The sequence below is a fragment of the Acomys minous genome, assembly GCF_964271855.1.
Source record: "Acomys minous genome assembly, chromosome: 9".
Taxonomy (NCBI): Eukaryota; Metazoa; Chordata; class Mammalia; order Rodentia; family Muridae; genus Acomys; species Acomys minous.
The window spans coordinates 84,885,854-84,898,223 of NC_140490.1; the positions used below are offsets into that span (position 1 = coordinate 84,885,854).

Here is a 12,370-nt window from a genome sequence, read left to right on the forward strand (position 1 = left end):
ATCAGGAATCAAGAACATAACAAAGTCCTTTTATACTTGTTAACCTAAGGGAAAGTATACCACTATCCTACCAAAGAGAGTCCTTTTCTTTCATGAGAAATTGTAATTATTAATCTACTAAAGCTTTTAGTAACACTGTGGCTATCTAGTCTTCAATCCCATCAGAGACCCAAGAAGGAAAATCTATCTAATAAAGGAAGTGCTGGCAGGCAACTTCCAAGTTGCAGAGTACAGAGAGAGCAGACTGCCTGGATAGTCACCGAATTCTCTCCTTCATTGGGGCAATCAGTCTTCAGCCTTTCGGCCCAAAACATCCAACGAACTGCTTTTGCTGGCAGGCAACTTCCAAGTTGCAGAGTACAGAGAGAGCAGACTGTCTGGATAGTCACCGAATTCTCTCCTTCATTGGGGCAATCAGTCTTCAGCCTTTCGGCCCAAAACATCCAACGAACTGCTTTTTGAAGCAGGAAATCCGACGGTCTGGTCCATCTATTCTCTTTAAAGCTGGACAGTCATCTTTCCAGCATCATTGTTGATCGTTGCAGACAGTCAGCCTGTCATCAGCCGTAGAGATAAGAGCAGTAGCAGAGCAGTTTTTCCGTCTAGTGACCATTCTGTCACCAGCGTCTCTTGAAGCCCCCATCTTCAATGATGCAAATGGAGAGGCGGCCAGGAGCGGATGTCTCTCTCTGTCAGGAAAGCCCTCATCATTAAATGCCATATTCTGTGGATCTCTGAAGAGTTTGAAGAGCAAATCTATCTATTCTTACAGTTATCAATCTATTCCTTTGAAGACATAGACAAGCTATTAAACAAACCTGCTCTATAACAAAGTGAGTATCTAATAGGATTTCTACGTAACTAAATACCAACTTTTATCCCCGATGATTCCAAACAGTTTTTTATAAGACATTAGTGGTACAAATAATACATCAAATAAACATTGAACAAAAAGAACGTAAATTTCTAACATACAATATACAATATTTTGTCAACATATAACATACAATACATAAGGCAAAAATGAATGGAATATACAATTTAAGTTCATATCAATGTGAAGCAAAAGTTGAAGTCTTAAATTTCCATCAATCAAAAGTCTTAAATTTCCATCAATCTACAATACCAATGTAGAATTTTTTAAGATTCAATAATCTACCTTTTATTCTACAATCCTGTATCCTCCCTTCCTTTACCCCTTTTTCTTAATATTAAAAGGGATAGAAAGTAAGAGAGAAAGAAAGATAGAAGAAAGAAATCCCCAAATGAACTTTTATTAATTGTAAATAACCCCGCTAGGCAAAGATGAGCATTGGTAACCCACCAAAAACACACATCCCACCTACTGGGAATGGGGGCGTCGTGTTTTCAAAATTACTTGATGTTGTTTAAGAGAAAAATATTTTTTGGGTACCCAAGAAAAATAATATATTGGCCAAGCGCTGGAAAAGCTAGCTGTTTTTTTGTCCAGTCCTTTTGGGATCGATCCTTTTGGCTAGCCGATTTATTGTTAATATGTATGCAATTTCTGGAAGAAGTAGTAGTGCCAGAGGCAGAAGTTTGATCTTCATAATTGTCCTGTTTTTTGCTCTGAAAGTAAGCAGACTTTATAAATCATTAGTATAGGTATGTTAGTACATATATAATTTTTAAGGGAACATCATTTGAGGCATCTTGTTTGAGGTGCCAGAGGCATGTTTTTGGGGTTAAATCACCCATGTTGCCTGCTGTCTTTAGCATTGTCCTGTTTTTTGTAAATATAGGGCTCTACCTGCATATATACCAATAGGACAGAAGAGGGCATTAGTTCTCCAAGTTGTAAGGAACAATGTCAAGCTGTTAAGAACCAGGTAGCTCTTAAGATTCACTTGTTATATGGTCAGATTTAATCTTTATAAGTTTAGTTGGTAGTCATATATTTTTACTCCCTGTGGAAACATACGCATACCCACGACCCCATTTTAAAACTACTGTAGGTTTTCATTTCATACTTTTCAAGTCCTTGAAGAATATTGGTTGTCCCAATTTTTTAGTTTTTTTTATTATCCAATGTCTCTCCGCAGCTGATGTCCCTTTATTATTCACATTAAGAAAATTTAGAGTCAACAAAGCATTATTTAATCGATTCCTGGGTGTCTTTACCCTTTCCTTTTGTTTAATAAGCATTTCTTTTAAGGTACGATTAGCTCTTTTCACAACTGTTTGTCCTGTGGGATTGTGAGGTATACCAGTAACATGTTTTATATTATAATACATAAAGAAGTTTTTCATCTTAAGGGACACATATGCAGGAGCATTGTCAGTCTTAATTTGTGCAGGTATTCCCATAAATGCCATTATTTTTAGTAAATGAGTAATCACATAGTCAGCCCTTTTAGAACTTAAGGCAGTTGCCCATTGAAAACCTGAATAGGTATCAATGGTATGATGTACATATCTCATTTTTTTAAATTTTGTAAAATGAAACACATCCATCTGTCAAATTTCATTCTTTTTGTTACCTCTAGGGTTAATTCCAGTAGGTAATGGTAGTTGACTATATAAGGAACATGTAGGACATTTATTAATTATTTCTTTAGCTTGTTGTCAAGTGATAGAAAATCTTTTTTTCAACCCCTTACCATTGACATGATGTTTTTCGTGAAATTTGGAGGCTTCGAATACATTACCTATCAATAATTTGTCGATCTTTTCATTTCCTTTTGTCAATGGACCTGGTAAACCTATATGAGATCGAATATGAGTAATATACAAGGGATAATTTTTGTTTCTGATGACCTGTTGCAGTTTTATAAATAAAGTAGTTAATTCTGTGTTATCAGGAGTAAATTCAGCAGTTTTTATATGTAAAACAACCTTTTCAGCATATTGAGAGTCAGTAATTATATTAAGAGGTTCAGGAAAATCTAACAAAACCATAAGGATAGCATATAATTTTGATTTTTGAACTGATGTAAAGGGGCTTTTAATCACCTTGGTCATTTTTTTAGACTTATAACCAGCCATACCTGATTTATTTGTATCAGTGAAAAAGGTGGGTGTCCCTGAGATTGGTGACCTCTTTACAATACTTGGAAGGATCCAATTAGTTCTTTTTATAAACTGTATACGTTTGCTTTTTGGGTATCTATTGTTAATGTCTCCCAAATAATTACAAGCTTTTTGCCAATCTTCATTAATTACCCATAGTGACATAATCTCAGAATCAGTAAGAGGCACTACAATTTCCGCCGGGTCCATCCCTGACAGTTGATGTAACCTTATTTTTTTCTTTGTAATCAATTCAGAAATTTTTTCTATATATGTTTTCAATTTTTTGTTTTGTTTATTTGGCAGGAATATCCATTCTATAATCCGGTCTTCCCTTTGTATGAGAAGCCCAGTAGGAGAATGTTTTGAAGGCAAAATAACCAAAATGCAACCAAGTTTAGGATCAATTTTATCCACATATGTCTTTTGAAGTTTTTGTTCTACCAGAATTAACTTCTTTTCTGCTTCAGCAGTTAAACACCTAGGACTGTTTAAATCTGAATCCCCTTGTAAAATCTGAAACAAGTTACTTAACTCATAGGTAGCTAACCCGATTGTAGGCCTTAACCAGGTAATATCGCCCAATAATCTCTGAAAGTCATTAAGAGTTTGTAATTGATCTCTACGGATCTGTACCTTTTGTGGTCGAATTTTTTGTTCAGTTATTTTATAGCCTAAATAGGTAATTGAATCTCCTCTTTGTATTTTTTTTCACCGCAATCTGTAATCCCCAGCATGGCAGAATTCTTTGTGCTTCTTGAAACATTTTTTCTACAATACTAGGATCAGAATCAGCTAGCAGAATATCATCCATGTAATGGTATATGATAGATTGAGGAAACAGCTTACGAAGTATTTTTAAAGGTTGTTGTACAAAATACTGGCATAAAGTTGGGCTATTTAACATTCCCTGTGGAAGTACCTTCCAATGATATCTCTTCATTGGAGAATTACTGTTTAGAGTAGGTACTGAGAAAGCAAACCTTTCCCTGTCTTTTTCGTGTAGAGGTATGGTAAAAAAACAATCTTTTAAATCAATTGTAATTATATGTCAAAACCGAGGTAATAAGGAAGGCAAAGGAATTCCAGGTTGAAGCGAACCCATGGGTTGAATCACCTTGTTTATGGCCCTTAAATCTGTTATCATTTTCCACCCACCTGATTTTTTTTTTACCACAAACACAGGGGAATTTCAGGGACTGGAAGATTCTTCGATGTGTTGAGCCTCCAGCTGCTCTTGCACTAAACCGTGAAGCGCCTGTAACTTTTTTTTTGTTAAGGGCCACTGCTCCTGTCATATAGGTTTGTTTGAAATCCATTTTAGGGGCAAGGCGGTTGGTATCTCAGCAGTGGCCCCTCTTATAAATTTTGACATTCTAAACCTGAAGAATTCTGAGGTTGGACAATGGGCATAGTTGGTGGTCGCCTCTGATCACTTACATTAATCTCTTTCCTAGAAGCGCATACCAATTCACCCATTGTTTCAACCTTCTTTATCTCAGTATTTGTAGGAATAGTAATCTGAGTACCCCATTGCTGTAAAAGGTCTCTTTTCCATAGATTTATAGGAATGTTAGCCACATAGGGTTTCAGCCTCCCTATTTGTCCATTTGGTCCCACACACTCAAGCCACTGTACACTTTGTTTTATTTGAGATAACTTGTCAATTTTTACAATTTTTGTATAAACCTTCTTAAGTGGCCAAGTTTGGTTCCAAGACTTTTGGCAAATGATGGAGACGTCAGCTCCACTGCCTACCAAGCCTTTTATTTTAATACCATTCAATTGTATAATTAACTTAGGTCTCTGATCATTAATTACTGTTTGTCAGAACACACGGGTCCCTGTGCTCCCGAACGCACCAGTCCTTTCCACTGGAGCGGCTTTGCCCTTAATTTAAGGAAACAGTAGGAGTTGAGCAATCCTATCCCCGGCATCAATTTTCATCTCCTTTTTTACACATACCAAGATTTTTATTTCCCCTTTAGAATCTCCATCTATAATACCAGGATGTACAATAAAACCTTGAGAAGTCAGCCCGCTTCTTCCCAGAACCAATCCTACTGTGTCTGAAGGCAAAGGTCCAAAAACACCAGTATTTAATTTGTAACATTTAACCTGAGGAGTTAGGGTAAGAGACATATTTGAAGCCAGATCCAAGGCTGTACTGCCTTCAGTAGCATGCATTAGATCGCTAACACTTAGTTCCCGTTTTTTTGCGGGTTGGTCACTTCCTGACTGGCCAAAGGAATTCGGCTGGCATTGTTTATGGGGGCCCGAGCCGATGGCCCCCTCCTGCCGTTTTTCGTCGGCAAGATATTGCCTTGCACATCTCGCCTAGATTGACAATCCCGAGCCCAATGCTTTCCTTTTCCACAGCGACTACAGTAGCCTGGGAGTCTTGGTACCTCATTACCATCATAACCAGAACCCCCCTGTTCTCTTCTATGAGTTACGTTTTCTCCTGGGTTAGTGCGCCTTCTGTTTTTACAGTTTCTTTGCACATGACTGATTTGACCGCAATTAAAGCACCGAGTATTATGATATCTGGGCTCTCTGACTAAAGCTTGTCCCACAATATTATTTTGATATTCCTGAGAGTTGATATTAACTGTCTCCTTTACCCAGTCATCTAATGGAGCGCCTCTTTCCTTTAACGGTCTAAGCACCTTCTTACATTCAGCATTTGCATTTTCATAAGCCATGATAAGTTTTAATGTCTTTTTGTTATCAGAATCTGGCATCGCCTTATCCTTAGCAGATCCTAATCTTTGTAAAAATTTTGTAAAGGGCTCCAGAGGTCCTTGGAACACCTTAGTAAAAGGAATAGTTGTTTTCCCAGGTTTCTCTACCAGCTCCCAAGCTCTCAAGGCTGTCTTACGACATTGTTCAATCACTCTATCGTCAGCTTGAATTTGCTCTCTCATGTTAGTATATGGTCCATCACCAAGTAACTGATCTCTATTAATATTTATTCCCTGTGCGATATTTTCTTGTTCTATTTTTATAGCCTCTGTTCGCCACCATGATAACCATTGTAACTGTTGTGTTGCTTCCAATACCGCTGAAACTAAATTTTTTCAATCTTGGAGAACAAGTCTATTCTGATAGGCCCAGCTGTTTAACATTTGTTTAACGAAGTTAGAATGCATACCATATCTGACGACGGATTCCTTAAAATGTTTTAAATCCATCATGTCTACAGGACACCAGGCTATTTTGTCATGACCCTCAGCACCATTTGGCTCGATTACATGTCTTACAGTGACTGGAAAAGCTGAAGGTGCCTGGGTGACTGTGGAAGTATCCTCCACTGGTACATTTACTTCCAAAGACCTTTTGGTCGGTCTGGCTTCCTTTGCCTCTGGTTTCTGACCTTCTCCACCCTTTTTAACCAAAGGTGCCTTCTGCTTTTCCAGCCCTTCCACTTTTCTCTGTATTTTGCCTATTTGTTCAGTCAAGTCAGTAATTTTTTCCAAAAGGATAGAGCTTATTGACTCTTCCTGATTTTTCTGGCTTTCCGGTCTCTTTATTTTCTGTCCTTCATCACTACCAAATGCCAAAAATTCTATCCGTTTTTCCATCCCTTCATTTTCATACCTCAGCCTTTCTATCTGTCCAGTCAAATCTGTAATCTTTTCCAAAAGGATAGAACTTACTGACCCTTCCGGCTTTTCTATGCCATTAGCCTGTCTTCTAATCCTTCTAAGCATGAAATATTGTAATAAAAGGACAATGAGAAAACAAAGAATTCCCTCTAAGTATAATGCAGGAAAGAGTTTTGTAACAGCAGTTGCAATTTTGCCAATACCCTGAAACAACATTTCTATCCCGTGGAATACTGAATCTTCCCTCATATCATTAGGGATTGTGGAACCCATCGGGCCCCACATCGGGCACCAGATGTTGGCTCAGTTTATTAACAATTAAACTTTATTATACAACCCAACTAGCATATACAAGAAGGAAAAAAAGGTTAAAGGAACAGAAGATTAAACCCTCCTGGAATCCGTTCGGCAGGACGGGTCCTTAGGTGTCTCAGTCCCACGAGCTGGTCCGGTCCCTTCCTCTCTCTCCGTGCCTTCTCCTTCTCCCCTTCTACCTCTTGTTTTTCTCTCCCCCACCTTCCCAGTCATATGCAAAGGACGATCCCTTCTCCCTTCGAGGGTCAATTAGGAAAACAATAGCCACGGTGGGGTTCCTAGGTAGGCTTCCTGAATTCCAAGCCCAGGAAGGCTCCAAACAGTCTCTCACAAGGTATTCATGGTGTGCCCCAAGGGTAAAGCCCGCCAAAACTGCTTCCACCTGCGACAAAGCTTAATCTATCCCACAGAAAGTGACACTCATTTTACTTTGGATGTGGATCTTGGCAGGTTGGCTAAAATCTATTGGATGGCCTGGTGTTCATGCACAAATTGGCAACACCAAATGGACTTAATTATTTAAGTAAGAGGTCTTAAAATTGTGTGGGAGATACTGTGGGGAACCTAGTACTAGGAGGAAGGCAATACAGATAAAAGCACATTGCTGAGGATGTCTAGTTGTCAGAAGAGTTACAGATTCAATGAGAGACCTTCTGTCAGGATAGTAAGTTGTAGAGCGAGACGGTGGGACATCCAACATCTTCCCCCAGCCTCTTCATGAACATACACAGGTGCACATCCAGTATATGTGTGGGCATGCATTATATTGAACATGCACACATATAATAATAATATTCAATATAAAATGTATACAACACCTCAAAGTAAAATGTGATAAATAAAATTAAACAAGTACTTTCAAAGTCACAATTAATATGAGTAAATCCTTTGGCTAGCTATAGTCTCTAGAATTTCATTGGAGCAAATAAGATGTTAGATTATATGGATTATATGGAATAATCAGATAATATGTGATTCAAACAAATGAAATACGTGTGGGCAAAAGCATACATGAATTTTATAATATAGATAGAAGTTGATAATTATGAAACAAGTGATTCATTTTTAAAACAAAGCAGAAATCTAATTACTTCCATTTTAAATGCGATGCTATAACATAAATTGAAAACAGCAAAGTTGAGAGACAAGAAGAGGAAAAGGAAGAAAAATTCTATTTCCCTTTATTTTTATTATGAAAGACTTGTGATTCAGAACTCACTAAAATGACACTAATTTTATTATTAGTTCACCCTTAAAAAGAACCTGGTCTTTGACTCGGGAAGAGGGATCCATGAGGAAATAGCACAAACATGAGGGTCTGGTACAAACATGAGGGCCTGAGCCAGAACCTCTAATTCCTACATTAAAACAGGATATGGCTGCATGGACTTGTAACCACAGTGTTCAAGAGCACAGACAAGTTGCCAAGAAATTACTAGGCAGTCAACTGAGCTGAAAGTACAGGCTTACCTTTCATTGAAAGTCCTTGTCTTAAGGGACCAAAAAACTGACAAAAGAAGACATCTGGCATATTTCTCTGTCCTATGTTTCTGCACAAATCTGGTTACACCACACACATACACACAAACACATATATACTTATATACTACCTATACATATTTGCAACATATACACATGTACATAGCACATATATACATACAAACACATCGCACAAGTGAACACAGATATATTTATATGTATGTATCTAGCTATGTATGGATGAAAGTCTTGGTTAAATCTGGCTCTCTACAACATAAATACTATGTTTCATCTGTATATATACATATACATATATATGTAAAATAACTGTAACTCATTAAACACATAATAAAAATACATGCAAAATCTCAAAGTAAAATATAATTGATAAAAGTTTAAAGAGTACCATATATAATTTATATGTGTATAATATAGCATAAAACATATTTATTCAAATATACATATACACACATGACATATTGTCCTACAGAGCAGGAATAATGGTTCCAATTGTCAAGGTATCAAGTAGGAGGAGAATGAGGACTAAAGATGACAAAAGCATTATCTGGGACCAGAAAGTCTGGCATAAACTTATGACTTTCACCAACCAAGTTTATAAAGAACAGCATCCTATACACTATCTGCAGTGGGAAAAGGGCTAAGGCCAGCAGATAGCTAAGTCTGATAATACTGACAGAAAGAATACAGAATATCTCACAACCAGCTGCCATAGGACTGATAATGAGAACCCAAGGAGTAGAGTCAGGTCAGAAACCTTAGCTCTGACTCCTTTTCTATACTGACTCCAGGCCTAGAAATGCCATGAAAAGTGAGCAAGTTCAAATAATTGAATTTCCCTTTGTCCTTTCATTTGGGCCTCTTAGAGAGACTTGGCTCATTCTAGCTATCCACAACATATATACTCACCTACCCAAAACCACACAAATTATGTTTTTCATTTTAATGATGGATAGGCATTTCAATTTGTGGTTTTATGAATGACAATCCCAAATTTTTCAATTTTGTCAATGAATACTCAAGAACCAGATGCTGGGGTTAAAACGTTCTATCTTAGAGAGTCAGAGAAAGCACCCAGATGCCCTTCCTGCTCAGCTCACATGCCAGAAGAAAAGGCCAAACATCAAAAGGTATAAAGCTTGTTAGCTCTGTTGACAGCACAGGAGGAATAGATCTGCTAGCTCACCCAGCAGCCCAGGAGAAGAAAGCCAATTGCTAAAAGCCAAAGAGCCAATAGCTGAAGAGCTAAAGAGCCCTTCCTTCTCTGTGCTGTTTTAAGTACCCTTTTCTCAAAGTCCCTCCTAGCTACTTGATCCCTGTCAGCTGGTTTCTTGCTCTGCCTCTTGACCTAGGGTTAAATTTATTAATCCTGTGTATAGAAAGATCTTGGATTACAGGTGTGTGTGTTAAGACTGGCTGAGCCACATCATAATCTGGAGTCCAGTCCTGGTGTGTGGTCAGGACCTGAAAAAGGGTGGATGTAAGAGCATCAGTAGAGGAGGAGGAATGAGCTGGGCATGGGGATCAGGAGGAGTTTTGCATCCTGACTGACTGGCAGTCAGAGTGATTTATACAGATTTATACAGAACTCATTAGGCAGGGATAGATGAATGATTTATATAGAACTCATTCATCATGTTCCAAAACATAGATCATATCCTTGTTTGATACCAGACATGTGTTTCAATTTCTGCTTGGTCATAAGTATAGTCATCATTGATAAACTAAGATAGAACAGAGTTCTTTTACAATAGTTGTTTTCTCATCAACCCCACCACCCATCTTTTACCAATATTGTAGTTTCAAGGTCATATTTTGCCAAAGAATGATACCCTACTCTCAGGATGTCAGCTCTTGAGGTTTCCAGGGCACTAGAAAGAAAAAAAAATCTTCAAGCCAGCCTGGACAGATTGTCATGCCCCAGTCAGTGTGCATTCAACTTCTAATAGTCAGAGTGTTAATTGACATTAAACCCAAGAACCATTTTCGGCCAAAGCTGCTGCAGTTATTATTCAAACATTACTCAGTAATATAATGTGCATAATTTATATATTTGTAGAACTTATTTATAGATCTAATGTTGGTATTTTTTTGTTCCTTGGTCATATGACACCATAGTGACCTTGTATAAGTTCACTTTTTCCAAAGGAGGTCTTAATATTTCATTCTTTTATTATTTATCCATACCATTCTTTGTCTGTCAGCAGAAGAAAGAACTTTTAATTTGGTCTGCTATCAACTTCCTACCAAATATTGTTTACCTTTTAAAGTTTACTTTGGTTTTGTTATCTTGTATCAGAGTAAGTAACGTCCAGGAGCAGATGTGCTGGGAATATTCTTGAATCAGAGCTTCATAAGGAGGTTGCTGGCATAATTATTTGAGTCACGACCTCCAGGGCATAAGGGAGACCTTTGATTTGGGCAGGATAAGGTTATCTCCCTGAAAGTGAAGGGGTAGTATGATGAGGACACCTGTAGGGAAGCTTAGAAGAAATGTCCTGAGAAGGGGCATAAGTAATTATGAAGAAAATTTCCATCAGTCCAATACCCACAAGTTGTATGAATATTGAAATCCTCCTAAGCATGTGACACATAGAGATCAAGGCCAAAAAGAGGGGGACCATACCCCAATGATTGCATCATTAGGTTCAGCTGTACTGGATCTTTGTCAAACAGCTGTGCTGGCTTTATGATTATCACTGTTCCATTTAGGTCTGTCAATAATCACCTGTTTACAATAAATAGAATGTTATTGGATTAAAGGTATTGTTAGGCCTGGCTGAGTCACATAATAATCACTTGTTTACAACAAACAGATAGTTCTTTGGCTAAAGGTGTGTGGTAGGGCTGAGCCATATGAATCGACAAACAGGTTTTTACAGTTCACAATCACAGGGTTCACAAGGGGAACAAATATTCTGGACCACCAACTTAAAGGCATGAGATGATTGTGTATTAACTACCAGCTTCGTGAATAGAAAATAGATTTTTTCCTGTATCCTCAGACAGGAAATAGATGAAGGAAGTGGTGTAATTTTTTAAAGACATTAGTCAATGTATAAGCTGTTAAACATGAGCAAAAAGAGTGCTACTTACCTCCAAAAGAATCTCATGTTGTTACTCCATCAAATAAGAAGGTATGATTTGAACATGGAAGTCATGAGAGTAAGCTTTCATTTAGTGCATGACAGTTATTGTATTCAGATGTAAAACAGTGGTTATTGAAGATTGTTCTGCATTGATTCTCTTGTTCTCTATATAGGATTAGTCTCAACAACTACCAATTTGTCATTGCTCTAAAATTTGCTATTGAGGAGATCAACAGGAACCCCCTTCTTTTACCTAACATGTCTCTGGGATATGGCATTTACAATGCTGGGCCAACTGAAGATGAAACAGTGTACAGTTTCCTTATTTGGCTCTCAGGGAAGAAGAAACTCTTCCCAAACTATAGCTGCAGTAGAGAGGAAAAATCTGTGGCTGCAATCACAGGAACAACATTTGAAATCTCTTCCCTAATTGGTACATTTCTGGAACTTTATAAATATCCACAGGTGAGAATTTCTGAATGGAAATTAATTAAAGTATCCCCCTTTGATGTCAACATTTGAACACAAAGAAAAATGATAAAGAAGATACTTTGTGCAAGATTCAAATTACTTAGTCTTGGGATGGATTATCATCCCATAGTCAAGAATGTTTTTTTTTTTGTGATGTCATAAAAACAGGAGTTTGCCTGTCAACACCACACATGTACTCACCATAGCACAGCAGATACAGAATGATACCTGTGGCTTCCTGTATTCTACCCAGACCAGAAAATTGTTTGAATAAATAGGTGTTAGGGTCAGCTCACCTCAATAAAAATAAGCGACAAAAAGTAGAGTGTTACAGTTATTTTTTATATAGCATTGTTTATT

The 12,370-nt window shown here is 37.6% G+C and overlaps 1 protein-coding gene across 1 annotated transcript in view; it reads left to right on the plus strand.

Moving 5' to 3' along the window:
* Positions 1–11,522: 11,522 nt before the first annotated feature.
* LOC311605909 (vomeronasal type-2 receptor 116-like) overlaps positions 11,523–12,370 on the plus strand; it is a gene marked incomplete at both ends in the record, with an annotated part of 34,247 nt that continues 33,399 nt past the window's right edge. The window contains 2 exons of the mRNA XM_084796746.1: positions 11,523–11,587; positions 11,713–12,004. Of these exons, the coding sequence (XP_084652872.1) occupies positions 11,523–11,587; positions 11,713–12,004 (357 nt within the window). The remainder of the gene's footprint in view (positions 11,588–11,712; positions 12,005–12,370) is intronic.